This window comes from Penicillium manginii (genome assembly GCF_028828005.1).
Source record: "Penicillium manginii strain IBT 31320 chromosome Unknown utg000006l:1.0-4164085.0:1.0-4166146.0, whole genome shotgun sequence".
Taxonomy (NCBI): Eukaryota; Fungi; Ascomycota; class Eurotiomycetes; order Eurotiales; family Aspergillaceae; genus Penicillium; species Penicillium manginii.
In genome coordinates, this window is record NW_026643107.1 from 1,256,157 (window position 1) to 1,273,658 (window position 17,502).

The window sequence follows — 17,502 nt, forward strand, 5'->3', positions numbered from 1 at the left end:
ATGAATCTGGGGTATGCCTGCACACTGTACAATTCGAGCGCGGAGATGGAGGAGGAAGATTGAAGCTCGACAGAAAATCGGCCTTAGCTGTCGCCGGCAACTCTTATAGGAAAATGCCGGGTGAAATTCCGGGGTCGGAAGTAGGAGAGAGAAGCCAGTCCCGTGGCGAGGCCCGGCATTGAAGATCGGCTAAGGGCTCTGCCGCGTGTGGGGTCGGCCCTGGCTACACATTCAACCATAATTATTTAGCACCCTGTAAACCGTCATTCCACTGAGACCTTTAAGGAGGTTTATTTACGGTCAGAGTAACGAGCCCATATAGTTTCCATTCACTTTTTTCTCTTCTAGGTCAAAAGATGACAACTCGTCCCCATACTGGATTATCCGACGGCTCCCCCACCGAGCCGACTCGGTCGATTAGTCATCATCGGATCGGAAGAGATACCATGGGCGGACCATCCATATACATCCATGGATACTGCCGACAGAATTTGATAAATTCTGCTTGATTATAATATCTGGATTCATGGAGGATTTCTCTTCTCTACGGCGTGATGTGAACTAGTAAGTTCTCTTGAAACATTTCCTCACAGAGCAGACATCGAACCCTGTCCTCAATCCAGATATTGTATTCTTTCATGTGGTGCAAGGGCCCTTTGATCTTTGCCTAAAATACTATTATATCACGCCCGACAACTTCAGCCGTTTAATGCATACGATTTATCACTCATTGTAATTGTCGAAATATCGTTCGGACTGTACCTGATTCTCACTCGTGGCTTCCAGTATCGGAGGAACTCTTTTGACGATCAGCCTTTCTTCGGTTTCTCGTGAGACCCGATAGACCAATAGAAGCGAACATTCGTTACCTTTAATCATCTCCAGGTTTCATTTTTAGATGATGCCAGAGGTCATGCAAGCAAGATGAGCCGAGCCATGATATCCAGCCAAGCGGGATAGAGTAAGGCCCATGCCACGTCAACACATCTAGGAAGCTCTCAGATGAGTAAAGGTTGGATTTGTTCCTAAATAAATGACAGAACAGTATCACTAGGGAGTAAACGCGCGGGGTGTTGGTGGATGTGAAAATGTTCGATATCAAGCTCCAGTTACTCGTGTTGGAGTCAGTAACATGGACGCCGTGTTTATGGATATGTGTACTCACGTCTCATTCTCGAGTACTCAGAACATTCAATACAAGCTCGTAGCAGTATACTCATAAATATCAAATAAAAACACGCTTCATATATTCACTCTTGCTGCTATTTTTGGCTTAGCGCCTAAGATGTGAATGTGCTGTTTCGGGAGGCTGAGATGGCGGGGTAACTGGCAACCTCCAAAGCAAGGCCTCGAAACCTCTCCACAATTCATCAACCATTCATCTTCTTATGATATTGCAACTCAAATTCCCTTGACACCTGCTGACGGTTGTTGTTTCTCCATACCTACCTCATACATAACCCGGGACGGGGCGGCACCATGGATCCCCTCACGGCCATCGGCCTTGCTGGCAACATTCTTGCATTTATTGATTTTTCCTACAAAGTCATTTCTGGCGTCAACAAAGTTCTTTCCAGCCCAAGTGGAATGACCTCAGAGAACGAAAGCTTAAGCATTCTAGTTGTCGACTTGAATCTTGTCACACAGAAACTGTCCACGGACATCATAGCTCAGACTGAGAACGAAAAGCAATTGTGCGCCTTGGCGGGAAACTGCCATAAGTTGTCAGAAGAGCTCAACCAAATACTGGGATATTTGAAACTCGGGGACAAGCACTCAAAATGGGACGGCCTGAGAGTGAAGTGGCGTAGTATGCGGAAGGAGAAGGAAATCGATGCAATCGAGAGGCGACTGAATGGTTACCAGTCACAGATCTTGATTAGATTGCAAGTCATGTTCAGGTTCGTAATGGGGGAAACTCAGGAGCTTCAAGATATACTAAGAAGAGCTCAGTCAACATTCAGATGCGCAGAACAGTTTCATCAATGACCAATTGGAGGCGCTCCGCAGCGAGGGTGAAGCACTTCAGAGCCAGACAACCTCACAGTTGGACGATTTGCACCAGACTATTTTGGCACTAATCCAGTCTCTCCAAATTAATCCTGCAGCTAATATGATACATGGACCGACGGAGACGTCTTTGGCTCAGCTGGGGGGGTTCGTTGTTAGATTTCCACACCGTGGCAACTTCGTTCTTGCGGGAAAATAGAGTATTGGAACGCCTCGTCTTCGACTCCATGTATGAACGCGAGAACTATATTGAAAACTCCGAGAGTGGAACTTTTGCATGGATGATTGACGAAGAGTTTGAATCGATAGATGATCAGGGAGTTGCCCCTATTCAACCGCAGGATAAAATAGACGACTCGGAGATGGTTTCTCAGAGATCTCATCATAAGAGGGTAAGAACAAAGCAGAAAATCTTGCGAAAGAGTACGCGAGAGAACTTTCTTGCTTGGCTCAATTCTGGCTGTGGCGTCTTTCACATATCCGGCAAGGCAGGATCGGGGAAATCCACATTGATGAAATTTCTTGCTGGGTCTTCCCAGGTTAAGGATCAGTTGGAGGTTTGGTCTGTTGATCACACCTTGATTTTTGTTCGATTTTTCTTCTGGAATTCAGGAGACAAGAAACAAATGTCCCTCGAAGGTCTATATCGAAGTCTATTGTTCGAAATCTGCAGACAATTGCCTAGTCTCATCCCACGGCTGTTTCCAGATACCTGGCGAAGCTCAAGCCTAGCGACTGCTCCAATTCGGTTCGAAGAAGTCAAAGAAGCGTTTGGCCGCCTAATCGAGGAAGCAAGCTCCTCTGAGAGTTATTTTTGCTTCTTCATTGATGGGCTGGACGAGTTCGAAGGTGACGAAGTTGACCACTGGCATTTATGTCGAAGCCTTAAGTCTTGGACATCCCAGACGGAGAACATCAAGCTTTGTGTCAGCAGTCGACCTCATGTTGCTTTCATGGAATCGTTCAAAAACAACTGCAATCATCAAATAAGCATCCACGAGCTGACTTGGGGGGGATATCTCAAATTTCAGTTTGGCCATGTTTGAAAATGATCCCAACTTCGATCGAGTAAAGAATACATATAGAGATCTGGTAATCAAAGTTGTTGACGCTGCCGACGGGGTGTTTCTGTGGGCGAGGCTGGCCGTGCGCTCCCTCTTGAAAAGTATTGGATATCGTGCCACTGAGAAAGACTTGAAAAAGCAGATTGATTTGTTGCCAAAGGGTTTGGATGAGCTCTTCAATCAAATACTCGAATCTATTGATCCAAATGATTGCCAAATGTCAGATCAATTATTCCTCTTGGTGATTCCCGATTTCTATCACTGGCGGCCACCTGTCCGAATTGCGATAGCATATTCATGGCTCGAGGAGCTCGGAAACTCGGAATTCCCCTACAACCTACCATTGAGAGCATGCACAGAGGCGGAGTTTAATGAGCGACTTGAGCGTGTCTCGTGCTTGTTGGACCGGCTTTCCCAGGGCCTGTTAGAGATGAAGCGTGTTCGCAGTTATGGAGCAGATGGAAACGATTACTTTAGCTACGAGGTGGGATTTCTTCACCGCAGTGTACGCGAGTATATTTCGATTACCAGAGAAGCTCAAATGTGTCATCGTGTACCAGAATTTGATGCCTATTCTGGAATATTCCGTTTACTACTTGCATCATTCAAATTTGCGCCGCCTGCACTTCATAATGCCACGCAAAGAGAACGGAGGAAATTCGAAGAGGACTGCACTAGTACGGTATATTCATGGCTAGACTGTTCTTTCTCTTTTTCGGAAGGTGGAGCGTTCAGAATTATGCTTGATACTCTTCTTGGTATGCTAAGTTCGGCCAACTGCATTGGGAAATATGATATACCCTCACACTTTCTGGCGGAGGTATACCATGCTGTCGAAAAGCATTCTGAAATACGGATGAAAACACAGGATATTTCGGGAAGGACGCCACGGGTATTCGAAGGCCATATCTGGGGAGCCAACCGACAATGTGTCGGTCCTTTTGGCCGCGGTGAAAAGCGATCAAATCATCCTCCCGACTTCTTATGTGCATTGATATGCCATGATATAAGTTTAAAATCCCTCCCAGAGGATCTTTTAAGACGCCTGAAGCAGCAGAACGCAACCTCCGGCCCGAATCTGCTACTTATCGCTGCTCTTTTCTCAAGACCAGAACTTGTGCAGCAGCTTCTTCACGAGGGAAGGAATCCTGAAGAATTGGTTTCCATACAGGAGGAGCTGCATGTAATTGACTTGGACGCCGAGATTCTTTTTCAAGCAACGTCAATGCCAGCTCATGAAATTACACCATCCGTGTGGTTGGTATTCCTGTATAGTAGCGTCGAGGATATTCTCTGGCTGCGCTGCGTTCCGGACCCGGAGGCCAAGGGTCGATGCTTTGAGGAACTTTTACAACACAACGTCTCTCGCGATGTCCTTTTTCTCGTCAGGCTATATCTGCCACACGACGAGATATTCAAGCATGCGGATGAGCATAGTGATCCGTGTGAAGATAGGACAGAATCAGAGGAGTTCTTCGTATTTGATCTTCTAGAATATCTAGAGGTGATGAATCCAGCCAACTTGAACGTCCTTCGAACAAGATTCTTTTCCGAAACATCCCAAAAACATCAACGTGCAGTGACGCTTCATCTCCGACCTCCCGTCATTCATCGGCGTGGTTCACTTTCCGAAATCCTCACGATACTGGACCCGCATCAGATTGCGAACACGCGATATCGTGGAAAAGAGGTGGCCTTCTGTCTTGAGAGTGTTATTACTCCCTCTGAAAGATTGGGCTGGCCATTCGCCTATCGGCTCAGTTAAAACACGGCTATGGCCCTCGACAGCCGAAGAAGTCAATCGATCGTTGAAATTCCCGCGGGTATTTGCCTTGAGGAATTGATGATCTCCACCATACCTATAGGCCTACCAAAATGAAAACAGGTTCCCAACAAGCAGTATTCTAAATGCTGCAAGAATATGGTCTATTCTTGCGTTCATGCCTGTCACTTTCCATATTGAAACACGGAATCTCATCATCAAAAGTAGATAGAGTGATCCCCATGAACATTCTTCGTCTGGAAAACGATCAATCGAGGAGTCTATACGCAAGTGTATACAGGCTGGTGCGGCGTTCGGCGTAGTGCGGCGTTCGGCAGTTACCGAGTAGCGGATACTCGCTGAGTGGCGCGGTCTAGATGGCTGAGAAAGGCGAACTCGAAATTTGGCAGCCTGAGTAACCGTCGGCTTCTTCCTTGTCTGTCGCCATCGATTTCCAAGAAACCGACAGCAAGGGTTAAAAAAGGTAAATGCTCAGCCGCATACGGATCCGTGTTCCCCACAGCTGATTGATAACCTTACTTTAGTGAAGAAGCTTCCTAGTTGACATATAGACCACAACATACTAGTAATTCGATTCCGCCTTCCTGAATTAACTCTGTATACCAAATTATCAATTTTGAATTAGCAAATTGTAGTTAACCTGTGAATTCAACTTCGTTCATTTTTCTCCCCAAATTGAGACTGCTGCCTCTGAAAATCTTGGCGGTCGGCTATCGTGGAGGCGCAGCGGAAAGATGCTTGGCAACTCTTGGCCTTCTCTTTCCGTTCTAGTGCTCACCCCTCGCCGCTTTTACTCTCTGGGCAGATTTGAGCACGATCCTAAGCGACCTGAGCGACCAGTGATTATTATGTTATAAGAGTGTTTGCTCACTAAGCCTAGTGGGAGTAGCCTTCGTCATGAGCACGATGCTCTAATCACTCGAGATCCAGCATACACAGCAAATCGATTCGTAGAGCAGGTCAAAAATTCCGATCTAGGTGGACAGGTCTATACGAAGAACGAACCTCAATCCAAGGTTGGTTGGAAATCAAGCTCTTGAGTTCCGAGTCGACCGAGGTATAGTTTGGTAGTAGCGTTAGGTACCAGTAGTATTTTTCCCTCCGAATTAGCAACTTGAACTCAATCAATACTTCGAGTTCTGAACTACAACATGTTACTGTTATCTTGATGAACATACCTAGGTAAGCATCATGATCATGATATGAGTTCACCCTCGGAGTGAATATGATTCCAATAGACGAGACCTAAAATTTCAATTGGGGATCTTGGGCAGCTGACGTTGGAACAACTGGAGAATCACGAAAGCGGCATTGTAAATACTAATTCTAGTCTTTTAGCTCAGCTTTAGAGTGTTGGTCAGCAATCTTTAAATCGCGTCGAAGACCTCAGGACCAAGAAAAGATGAGAGAGATGAATGAAGTTATCACTGTAGAGAAGAAGAAAGCAGAGGTCTATCAGGGGAGGAAGTTGAGACTTGAAAACATTTCCTCAAAGTATCAAACTATTCATGTCAATAGATCTAATGAAGGCTGAAACCCATAGCTTCCAACCTTTGCGGGATAATCCAACGGCGGCAAGCGAGAAGTTTGCTGAGAACAACGATTCATTGCCCGCAAAAAAATATATTGAGACATTATCCGGTAGTACTCATTTCGAATTCTCGAGAAGCAGAGGAAGAAAAGGAGATGCGTTGTGAACTCTTACAATCAAAAGATGAGGCTTTTGGGATATGGAATGAATATGACCTTCGACGAATGTTACTGTTTTGGAGACGCATATACATATTTCCTTCTGAAGGAAAACAGTGGGACATGATTTTTCGATATTACAAAATAGGTAGCTTTGGATCGGATCTTGAGAGCAAGCCCCGAAACCCTTACCACGAAGCACCGAGAAGGTTTTCCTATGCAAATGGAATTGCCAGAAGCCATCTACGCAAACCTTAGAACGCCACGAATGAGCCCTCCACCTACATAGAAGCAATCTCGAAAACAGGAATCATAGGCTACTACTACCACTCTTACTAATAACTTGCTTTAGTAGCAAGTCGGCCACCCAAGCGGGTCGCCCAGCACGATACACCATAGTTAAGGCAATAAATCATAGCTCAATATTCCAACAACCCTTACTAGTTCACAAAATTCTTTGAAGGAGCTGCCTTACCTAAGTATTTAGTAGGTAACTTTTCTTGCATCTTTGAATATTTTGTTTCTCTACTCCAGCCCGAGTGCTCCAAGTTGGAATTTTGATAGTGAGGTAGTATTACTTATATTTGTGGAAATATGGTAAAAATACCTTCAAGTTCAACTTGAAGTTCTAATTGATTGCAAGTTGTCACTAATCCCAAATTCGAATAAAAAGAATTTCTTGTTGTTGAGACATCATTTTAAATTTAGTATGGTACCCCCCTATTTTTGGCGATGACTGACTCGCTTACCCAAGTGGATGGCCGACTCGCTAGAAAAACACATTACCACCTAGTACTGTGTGTACCAGAACCGAGAAAGAGAATCGGCTAGGGCAGATCTGCCTTGGTATTTCACGGTGGTATGGCTTAGCCAGAAGGCTCGGAATGGAGCGGAACACTGTCTCGTAAGCGGTTAAAATAATTTCATTGCCAGAGAGCTGGGGGGTGCGAGACCAATAGGAAACGCACGGACCTGCGGCCGTGGTAGAAAGGTGTTGTTTAACTAAGACTTAGCGTTAGTCTACTCTTTTCTATCTGCACACCGTATGTACCCGTGGACATCCCAGGATAACCCCATTAATCATATACTGTGGATTGAAATAAATCGGCAGCCACCACAACCCATCGTAAACGATCCGCGCCGCTATGCTATCCGTAGCCACCTCCCCAAGATCATCAAGTACTACGTATGCTCGGAGTCTCCATGACAGCGGCCCGGTCCACAGCTTAATGCGGCTCGTGGGGCGACGAACCTAGTTTTTATCTCCGATGTAACCAACAATGAGGGGCCAAAATTAGCATGAATTGCTGGCCAATGAATGATGTTAGATTATGACGGGCGAGGCATCGGGCTGCCTGCTTACGAAAGTAAGAATATGACAAGTCATTGTCTCGGAAAGTTTTGTTGTCGCCAAGTATGGAGCACACTAGCGACCGAGATTTCTTCAAGCATGTGATGGAGTAGTATTTGGGAAAAGCTAGTAAACTCGACTTCTAAGGGGTTTTTGCTTTGTTTTGCTTTTGCTTTTGTGTTTTTTTTTTTAAACAAAAACTACCAATCAATTCGTATGTCAAGATTCTGCTATTCATCAATCTGTAGACGATTATGTGGCCTGAAGCCCCGGCTTTGACACTTAGCGAGCTAGATCAGACATTCATTCTAAATACTGCAATTTTCACCAGCCGGGTTGCACATTGTTAAATAATAGCTGTACACCTTGAATTCCATCTCGGCGCTTCAAGATAACAGTAGGATCCTGGCGCAGAGCCGGCAACCCTAACATAGTATCTTTTCGTGCGGGTACTACTCCCCGTCCAAGAGCTCCCCCAGGGGTGGGCGTAAATTCAAACACCAGCAGAGATTTAGCCAAAAGACCAATGGTCAAGTTGAGAGCAATGTATCGCCCGGGACACTGATGCATACCGGGCAGGCCAAAGACGTTGAGATGCTTGACCAGCTCTTGGTTGATCTCCCCGTCCTTCTGGAGAAATCGGCTGGGTCGGAATAATTCCACGTCGTCACCCCAAATATCCCTATCAAAGTTATGCAGATGAATCGGAGCCATGATAATTGATCCCTTCTCGAGTTGATATTTATTGTCAAAAACAGTGTTCTCATGCACCCCGCGCGCGACCGGGGCATCTCCGTACGTGCGCAGAAGCTCGTACCAGGTTGCCACTAGAAGTGGACAGGAGTGCCGGAGATGGTCAACGTCGATGGTCATGTTTGAGAACGAATCATCGACAACGGTTTTAATCTCAGTGAGAAGGGACATCAGAAGCTCTGGATTAGCCAGGACTTCACACATTGCCCATATTATGATGTTAATCACATTTGACATCAGCCCGACGATGGCTGTCAGATGACAATCAGTAAACCCTTCGCGGGGAAGCTCAAGGGACTCATAGAGAGAAGCAAGTTGAGCGAAGAGTGTTACTCCCTGCTTCTCTTGATTCCCATAACTCTCACTTTCGGTACTTTGGCTAATCTTGTCACGAACAGATTTCCGCGCTGAACGAATCTCAGATGGGACCAGCCATGGTATCGGGTTGCGCAGACTCTCTAGATTTTGAATAAAGATTCTGCATGTAGAAAATATTTAGCCGTTTGAAACCGATTCGAGAATTTCACGAGTGACTTATGCGTACCTGAGATTATCACGGAATTCTTTCTCTTTGAACGGCCCTTCTTCGCCCCAAAATACATCGCCCATCGAGTGAGAAAGGAAATCAAAGGTCCAGGATCCAAGGCCAACTTCTGTTGTTGAACCAGGTTTCGGAGCCGTCTCATCCCAATATCCATCAATTGTTGCGTCCATTTGTCTTGCATATTTTCGAAGGTTATCCAGTTTTCTGAGCTCACCGTTGAACAACTTCGACAATCCTCGCTTGAAGTCACCAGTATCGGGATCAGTGAGGCATTTTTCACTTGCAGATACAAGACCCATTGAGGGCCCAACAGCGACACGGAAAACAGTCATCAAACTCAGATGCCGCATATTCGTGAATTGCTTCATGCTAGCCGAATCTAGCGGGTGAACCAAATGCATGTCCAGTCCGGGGAGTTTGAGAGTCTTGACTGGCGAGTTTTGGGTCGAACTGTGAATCTTTCTCGTGAATAGCGGACACAATAAATGGATAGAAAGGGGTCTGTAGATACCATAATGACGAAAGGTAGGGATTTGAACCTTTGGTTGCAATTCCATAAATATGACTTGCGAAGGGGATCCAGGAGGGGAAGATAGGAGGGGGTGAGCAAGCAGCCTCTTTCGTCTTTGATGATAGCTTGTGACTGATTGAGGCATAAATAAGCCAAGTAAACAAAAAAACCAAGACAAGAGTTTGAAGCACCATACTTTTGTAATTGCTGTGAGGGAGACTTGTAGTTTGCTTTTCTTAAAACTCTTCGTCGGCCAAAAAGTGCCGAGCTGGCTCAAACAAACTCATTGATAATGTTTCAAGGTAATACTATAATCAGAATCACGTAGAATATTACTCGCTTCCTGCGGAAACTGAAGGGCTGTGTTAATTCCATCAGTCTGGCCGATATTCAGGCGCGGTAATCACACGTAAGCCCTAGAGTGGCGGCTGAATGGATACCCAAACCATATTACCGTACAGAACTGATTTAGGCAATACAATAATACCTTTGCTTCTAGCCAATAACATGCTAAATGGACTACAAAGTACAATTGTGGCTTTTAGCCGGCTGACTATGGTGTGATCCACTCGCTAGTAATACATAGATGTTATGCCTTGCGAGGTTAAACCTCATGCATGCAAGAGACGTTCTCACTTTAAATGACATTCAAGGGAGCCTGGTAACTATCTGATGTGTTTTCAATCGAGATCAGATGCTATAAACTACGGAAGATATTGCAGCATCCTGCGTACCCATGATAGATCTCTGACAAATCACCTTCTATAATTTGCTTGACCCGAGCCAAGCCTGTTTAGTACTCTGTATTTTAGACCCATGCACTAAGCTGCAGTAAAACCACATGCTATATTTGATCTAGTGTCGTATACGGGAGCCAGTTTTTCATGCACCTCGGTGTACTCCGTATTATCCAAGGGCTTATCGTGCTTAACATACATGAATCCAGATTATGGCTGCCCTAAATCATTATTTTTGGTCATATTATATGCGGCCCCCATGTGGTAGTCCCGACAATACCCCCCCCTCGTCACGCCTTGGATAGATTACCAGAAGTATGATCGTGGCGGCGAGGTTCGTGACATGGTCCTGGAAGAGGTTCTTGAAGAGTTCAAACTTAAATATGTCCCTTTCCCCATACCGTTGGACTGCTCACTTCCAACGTTTGTAAAAGATCTCACGAACATCATGGCATTTCTACTACTTTCCTTATCAGTACTGGCAGCCGCGGTATTTTTAGGATCTTGTCGTATAATATACAATGTATTCTTCCACCCATTACGGAAATTTCCCGGGCCATGGATGGCCGGCGCTACATCAAGTTGGAAAGCATACAAGGAAGTTATCAAGCAAGAGACACTGGCTCAAGAGCTCTTTGACTTGCACGCGAAATATGGTGAGACAAACTGGGAAAGCAATCAAAATATGGTTTTCTTTTCTAATGCAACAACTACCTCCAGGTGAAATTGTTCGGATCGGACCAAATGAAGTAGGACTTCACTAACTCTTTATTTTGTTTTCCTCTTCTATCTTTACTATCCTCGTGTCACTGACGGGAGCTTTCTGCATCTAGCTCCATTTCGGAAATCCATCCGCATTTCATGACATTTATAACAGCAGCAAGAGATGGGACAAGGATCCCGGCCTCTACCGAACCCCTGGTGTCACCACAGGATCTTTTGTGTTCCTGAAATATGCCCAGGCAAAGGAGCGCCGGGAGGTGCTTCTTCCCATCTTCTCCAAGAAGGCAATTACAAACCTGGAGCATCTTGTCTGGCGAAATGTAAGTGTGCTGCTACATTTTATCCGGCAATATTATTCCTATCTACTAACTCACATATTTTCAAACCACAGGCAACCCGCCTCGCCTCCTCCATTACCAAAACAAACGCAACAAAAAGTTCTATCGACCTCCTTTATGCCTTCCGGTCCTACACCCTCGATACCATTATGTGCTTCACCTTTGGAAACAGTGTGAATGCGATCGATGCACCGGGTTTCAGCGATCCTCTGATCCTAGCAATGGATGCTAGTCTGAAGCTGCTGCCATTGTTGAAGAACTTCCCCTTGATTCGCGATCTGGTTTTTGCCATTCCTCCATCTCTAGTTATGCGACTTGTCCCTGATGCTAAACGGCTGGCTCCGCGTCTCTATCAAGTCCGCGATCTGATTCAGCAACAGCTTCAGGTTGTTCTGAATTGTCCCTCAAAGCTTGATGAAGTGCCCCATCAAACCTTATTCCACCGTATGCTTGATCCCCAGGCATACCGAAGAAAAGAGGTCCCGGACCTGACAGCGCTACACGACGAGGGTTTCACACTTATTTTCGCGGGTGCGAATACAGTGGCAGACACGCTGCTCATGGGTCACTGGCATACGATGCAGGATCCCATCCTCCTTAAAATGCTCAGAAGTGAACTTCTGACTATTTGGCCTGATATCGAGAAGCAGCCCTTACTAGCTGATCTCGAACGCTTGCCACTGCTCACAGCGACTATTAAAGAATCGCTTCGCTTTATCCCGTCGGGTGTATCACTAACCCGCGTTGTACCTGCGACTGGCGCCGTCATCTCGGGCCAGCAAATTCCAGGAGGAGCCACAGTTGGCATGGCGATCTTGCATGTGCACCAGTCTGCGGATGTATGGGGTAAGGATGCTCTGGATTTCCGACCTGCGAGGTGGCTAGAGAGCGAGGAGGAAGTGGAAAGTGAGGATGGAAAGACAAATCCCAAATCGCATAACAAGAGTAACTTGGATCACTGGCTTGTGCCATTCAGTCGAGGTCCTCGCATGTGTTTCGGGATGAACCTTGCTTGGGCAGAGATGTATATCGCTTTTGCGACTATGATTCGAAACTTTGATATGGTTATTGACGGAACGACGCCCGAGGACATGGAGTGGCGAGAGTGTATTGCAGCCTATTATCCTAACAGACACTTGCATGCATGGTGCCGTCCCACTCAAGCATAGGGAGGATGTTAGTAGATTATAGACTATCGGAGCTGATATTAGAGGAGTGGGACGCATACTACAAACTGGAATTAAACAAATACTGGCACTGCTGAATAAATTACTCCAGGGCTGTGAATATAGATGACTGAAGTTTCAGAAAGGTTCAGACAATTGAAATCAATGTATTCGAAAAAAAAAAGTTCTATCAATCCTTCGCCTAATATATTACAAACAGTATCACTCTTGCGATCAGAGACGGTATCAGATACCAAAGCATAAAGTCTAGGATCTTGGAAAAAGTAGCCTCAAAATTTAGCAAGTGTCAATAGAAAAAAAGAAAAGAAAGGACTGCGGCCGACAGGTGTCAAACGCGAAAGTAGAGTTCACAAGGGCTCCAAATTAGGTATCCATTTCGTACAAGAAGCAAAGAAGTAGCCACATTGACCGATTTTGCATGGTCAACACGCCATCTAGATGACATACTGCAGGCCAGTCAGCACTGAATCCTGTCTTGGTTATCATTTGAAAACTTACTGGAATGAACAGGTAGGGAACCTGCTTCTCATAGCGCTTCCAGGCCTCGCCGTACTTGCGACGGCATCTGTTGATATCCCGATTGGTACGGTGGATGATCATGGCCATGAAGAAAATAAAATAGAACCAAGGGAATGGGCTCCTGTAAAACTTTGGTTAGTAAATAGCCACCTGAGGCGGCATTTGGAGATGCCATAAAGACTATTATCTGAGTTGGTGGCCTTTTCGAAAGGAATTGCTTACTTGAATCCAGTAATGAGACCCCAGGACATAGAGAAGAACATGTCAGGTACATAATTGGGTTTCCGGATAATCGCAAACCAGCCATCGACCATGATATGATCGCCTGCATCGGTTTGAATTGTCTTGGGGTTCTTGATAGCTTGCCAAGGAACTTGCGGGAAAGTGTTACGTTTGATAAGCTGACCCTTCTCCTCATGACGGAACGCATTTTTCTGGCCATTGGCACTGTCCCACATCCAGTAAAAGAAGATGTATAGGACGGCAAACACTGCCAGAGCGAATCTGTTCCAGCGATACTCAGAAGGATGATGGTTGGCCAAGTAAAGTGCACAATGACAATATGAAAATGGCACGCCGGCCATGTTCCAAAAGGTGAGCAAGAATCCAAGTTTCTCATAGTACATGTCCCTGTTTAAATAGTATTAGAATGGCTAACTTGAATCTTTTCTTTTCAAAGAAGGGATATCCAAGGTTATCTCGACTTACCAACTTGTGATGATCATTTGCTCTGCCTTGGCACAGGCATTGGTATATAGGTAATGGGCACCAGCAAGGAAAACCACCTCGGCTGAAACATAGCCATATGTCTCGTACTGACGAGCTGCCACAGACAAGGTAATAAGGAATAGAATAAACCAGGGAATCCTGACTTCGTAAAACATCTTGAAGTCCAAGATACCAATGCGTGGGTTCAACTCGGCACCCATAAAGAAATCATAGATGGGAGAGCCCGACATTCTGTGGGTCCGCCCGCGTACAATAGCCTGGAAGTACACGATGAAGCTGTTCAGGAAGCCAGACAGGATAGAGACAGTCATGATAGGTCCGAATTCGTCAATCAAGGTATACAGAGGAAACAAGCCGGACCAATGCAAGGCACCAACAATTGCAAGTGTCGCATAGAAACTGCAGTAGGCAGAGCAGTAGTAGGGAAGCCTCTTTCCGTTTTCATGAAGCAGGGGACGGCCATAATTGGAAACGCCAGGCATGTAGCAGTACATCAAAGACTCCATGATAAAAAAGACCCAGTAGATGATCCATGCCTTGGCGGTAGGATAGGCACCCTCATAGACCAATTGGCACAGGTGACGGCCAAAATCAGACCAAGACTCGTCAATCTTAGGCAGGGGAAGCTTGCCATCGTAGTAAGTTGCGCCAATCCACATATACCACATTATGAGGGGGAACCCAGTCATAAGCAGCAATACGCCAATTGAGCCACCAAACTCGAACTCATCGGACGCGCCATCTCTGAATTTGTTCTCCTTGACACCCTTAGCAGGTGGAGCCTTGGTAGCGGGAGATCTCTGGGACACGGCCATTGGTAGCAATAGGAATGAAAAAAGGAGATCGCAAAATGATCGGAGAAATTCGATTGTTTTCAACAGGGCGAGCTCAGGGGCCGGTCATCTGACCACGTATGCAGGGTTGCCCAGAAACGAAAAAAGACAAAGAAAAAGAAAAGAAAACAACGACGTTACGGAGGGGGTTTAGGTAATCTATCTTGGCAGTAAGAATGCCTGAAACAAAATACTCCCGAGCAATTGTAACCATCAGCTTACTAGACACCCAATTAGAACAGCCAAAAAGTCAGCCACCACAATGTGACTGCGGGATATTTTACACTAGTCTCAGGGTGATGTATGTATGTATGCCATTCGGTATTTGGCCCCCAGTTCCATTTCAGTGGCACCACAAATGTCTGTGACCAACCCCAATTACCGCTTCCAGCTTCGTCTTCTTATAACTGTGTTTTAATAGCGAGTCCCGAGGTCGGCTACCCAAGCGGGTCGGCCAGCACGAAACACCATAGTTAAAGCAATAAATTACAACTCAATATCATGATCTCAGCGACCCTGACTTATTTGTATAATTCGTTGAAATTTTTGCCTTCCAGTGATTTATTATTTTTCTCGTACCCTTAATCTCCAGGGCCTGGAAGTTCAAAAAAAAAGATTCAAGTTCTTTCAGATCTATCTATCATCCTGTTGATGGAATATATACTATCTCCAGAATCTCCAAGTTTGGCAAAAATCACCTGGGCAGGAGGGCACTTCAAAGCCGTGGAGTTTGAATTTTGGTCTTATTTCTGAGATATCACTAAAACCATTCTAGGAAACCTTTGAAGTAAACCATATTTCTTTGGTTGAGCACCAATAATCACTAATCATAAATTTGAATAGAAATAATTTGTTATTGCTGAGATATTTCATTTTGGATCTAGTATGGTATCCCTATAATTTTTGCACTGGACGACCCACTTGGGCGGCCGACTCGCTACTAGTAAAACACATTAATAGGTAGGCTATCACAACCCATGCCGCTATGTATGAGGGTTCACTGCCCTGATGCTCCTCATGAGGCTCATGATTAATTTCCACGCACAGAACCGCTGTATTGAGTTGCTGTTTGAAAGCTTCGCTGCCGCAGGAGAGATCGATAGTTATCTTGAAATACCAATGTGGGCAGATGATAATCGTTGGTAAGGAGTCAAATCAGCTCAGTTTCCAGCCCTGCCCGGGGCAGGGACATGTCCGCCGCGAGTCATCCAGAACCACTCCGGCCCACAGCAAGGACAGTCTTCGCTTTGCAGGTTGAGTTTTTGTCAGGATCTTTTCCAGCACCTGAGAAATATGTCTATCCATATAGGCTGACAAGATTAGGGAAAATGGCGATTTTTGCTGCAAGGTCACATGATCTACGGACTTGAAGAATCGAGAACCAGGGCTGAGGGTGTAAATGCGTTTAATTGCGAAATCGACACACCTGCTACGAGTCCTTGATATCCATATCGACACACTTTCTCCCTATGTGCCCCTGACTACTTGATTTTCTTGTTCAACTTGACCTTGAACACAACCATTTTGCTTACATCGGTCGACTTTGTGCAAATTGTTCCAAGGTTGGAATACAATGGGTTGTTAACTTAGCTTGAGATATAGTAGAAATCATCTCCTCTGTCCACGTTATCCTAAAAGAAAAAAGCAAACAAACTTGCTCATTCCCATTCAAGTTTTTCATATGGTGGGTAGAAATAACGCAACACCTTTTTTGAATGGAGATATTCATATTATGAGCATTAGTGATTGAATACCTCACAGGAGCGAGTGATTTGAGCACCGAGTTTGAGGCCGTACTGACGTTTACTCACTTATCCTGAGGCTGAGCGCACTCGTAAAAGCGGCGGCAGCCGAGAAAGGAAAGCCCCACTTAGAACTATAGGCATTGCTAAGATGCCGACGGTGACTAACCTAATTATACCTTGATCCATGGATTATTTCCAAGGACTTGGCACTTACCCAATTAGGAACCTCTAATGGTCTTGGTGACGTGAATTGCACCATGTTGAATCTCTACCAATATCTATATAAGTATCTCGATTGTCTTGAGCAGTTATATTTTTTTACGCATTGCCTTCTGCCTCTTCATTCCAGACCAATACTAGTACTACAGGACCTCCCTGGAGCCTCAAATCGCCTCAGCTCATTCCCACTAGTACGAACCATCCAACTCAACCACAAACCCAAACTCGAACATCGCCAAAATGGTCAAATTCCTGATCCTCGCTAGCTGCATCGCAGCAGCCTTCTCAACCGCTACTGCCTCAAACCTCCTGCAGGAACAAAACATCCCTCTCAATCTCGCCGTCGAGATCGCCCAGAACGCAGTCCAAGCTTGCGCCAAACAACAGTACAGCGTTTCCGCAGCTGTTCTCGACCGCGAGGGTGTTCTGCGAGCCCTCCTTCGCGCCGATGGCGCAGCCATCCACACGCCAGAGGCGGCACGTCGCAAGGCCTATACAGCTGCATCCGCACGTACGGTGACCAGTGCCATGGTCAAGAACATCCAGAATCCCGGTGCCGCCCAGCTCGTCGCAATTGACGATTTCTTGATTCTTGCCGGAGGTGTGCCGATTAAGGTTGGCAATGAGACGATCGGTGCTATTGGCGTTGGCGGTGCTCCTAGCGGAGATTTCGATGAGGCTTGTGCCCAGGCTGCACTTAAGCAGGTGGCGGACAAGTTGCAATAGATTGCCCTTTTGTAAAATAGATTACCTAGAGAATCATTTTG

At 45.6% G+C, this 17,502-nt stretch overlaps 5 protein-coding genes across 5 annotated transcripts; 3 read left to right on the top strand and 2 right to left on the bottom strand.

Annotated features, from left to right (window-relative positions):
• Positions 1-1,479: 1,479 nt before the first annotated feature.
• N7533_008829 (uncharacterized protein) lies at positions 1,480-4,839 on the top strand (the record flags this gene model as incomplete). The annotated part of the gene is made up of 6 exons (XM_057105479.1): positions 1,480-1,901; positions 1,954-2,157; positions 2,210-2,402; positions 2,550-2,971; positions 3,042-3,751; positions 4,103-4,839. 6 exons carry the CDS (start codon positions 1,480-1,482, stop codon positions 4,837-4,839), a joined length of 2,688 nt encoding a protein of 895 aa, XP_056956928.1.
• Positions 4,840-8,221: 3,382 nt separating this feature from the next.
• On the bottom strand, positions 8,222-9,899 carry N7533_008830 (cytochrome P450; the record flags this gene model as incomplete). Its single annotated transcript, XM_057105480.1, has 3 exons — positions 8,222-9,128; positions 9,195-9,644; positions 9,706-9,899. The coding sequence occupies 3 exons, from the start codon at positions 9,897-9,899 to the stop codon at positions 8,222-8,224; spliced, it is 1,551 nt and encodes a 516-aa protein (XP_056956929.1).
• A 991-nt stretch (positions 9,900-10,890) lies between these two features.
• Positions 10,891-12,672, top strand: N7533_008831 (cytochrome P450; the record flags this gene model as incomplete). The annotated part of the gene is made up of 4 exons (XM_057105481.1): positions 10,891-11,098; positions 11,163-11,191; positions 11,276-11,485; positions 11,557-12,672. The coding sequence occupies 4 exons, from the start codon at positions 10,891-10,893 to the stop codon at positions 12,670-12,672; spliced, it is 1,563 nt and encodes a 520-aa protein (XP_056956930.1).
• A 452-nt stretch (positions 12,673-13,124) lies between these two features.
• On the bottom strand, positions 13,125-14,753 carry N7533_008832 (uncharacterized protein; the record flags this gene model as incomplete). The annotated part of the gene is made up of 4 exons (XM_057105482.1): positions 13,125-13,136; positions 13,189-13,330; positions 13,432-13,839; positions 13,918-14,753. The coding sequence occupies 4 exons, from the start codon at positions 14,751-14,753 to the stop codon at positions 13,125-13,127; spliced, it is 1,398 nt and encodes a 465-aa protein (XP_056956931.1).
• A 2,222-nt stretch (positions 14,754-16,975) lies between these two features.
• On the top strand, positions 16,976-17,461 carry N7533_008833 (GlcG/HbpS family heme-binding protein; the record flags this gene model as incomplete). Its single annotated transcript, XM_057105483.1, has 1 exon — positions 16,976-17,461. One exon carries the CDS (start codon positions 16,976-16,978, stop codon positions 17,459-17,461), a length of 486 nt encoding a protein of 161 aa, XP_056956932.1.
• Between the last annotated feature and the right edge of the window lie 41 nt (positions 17,462-17,502).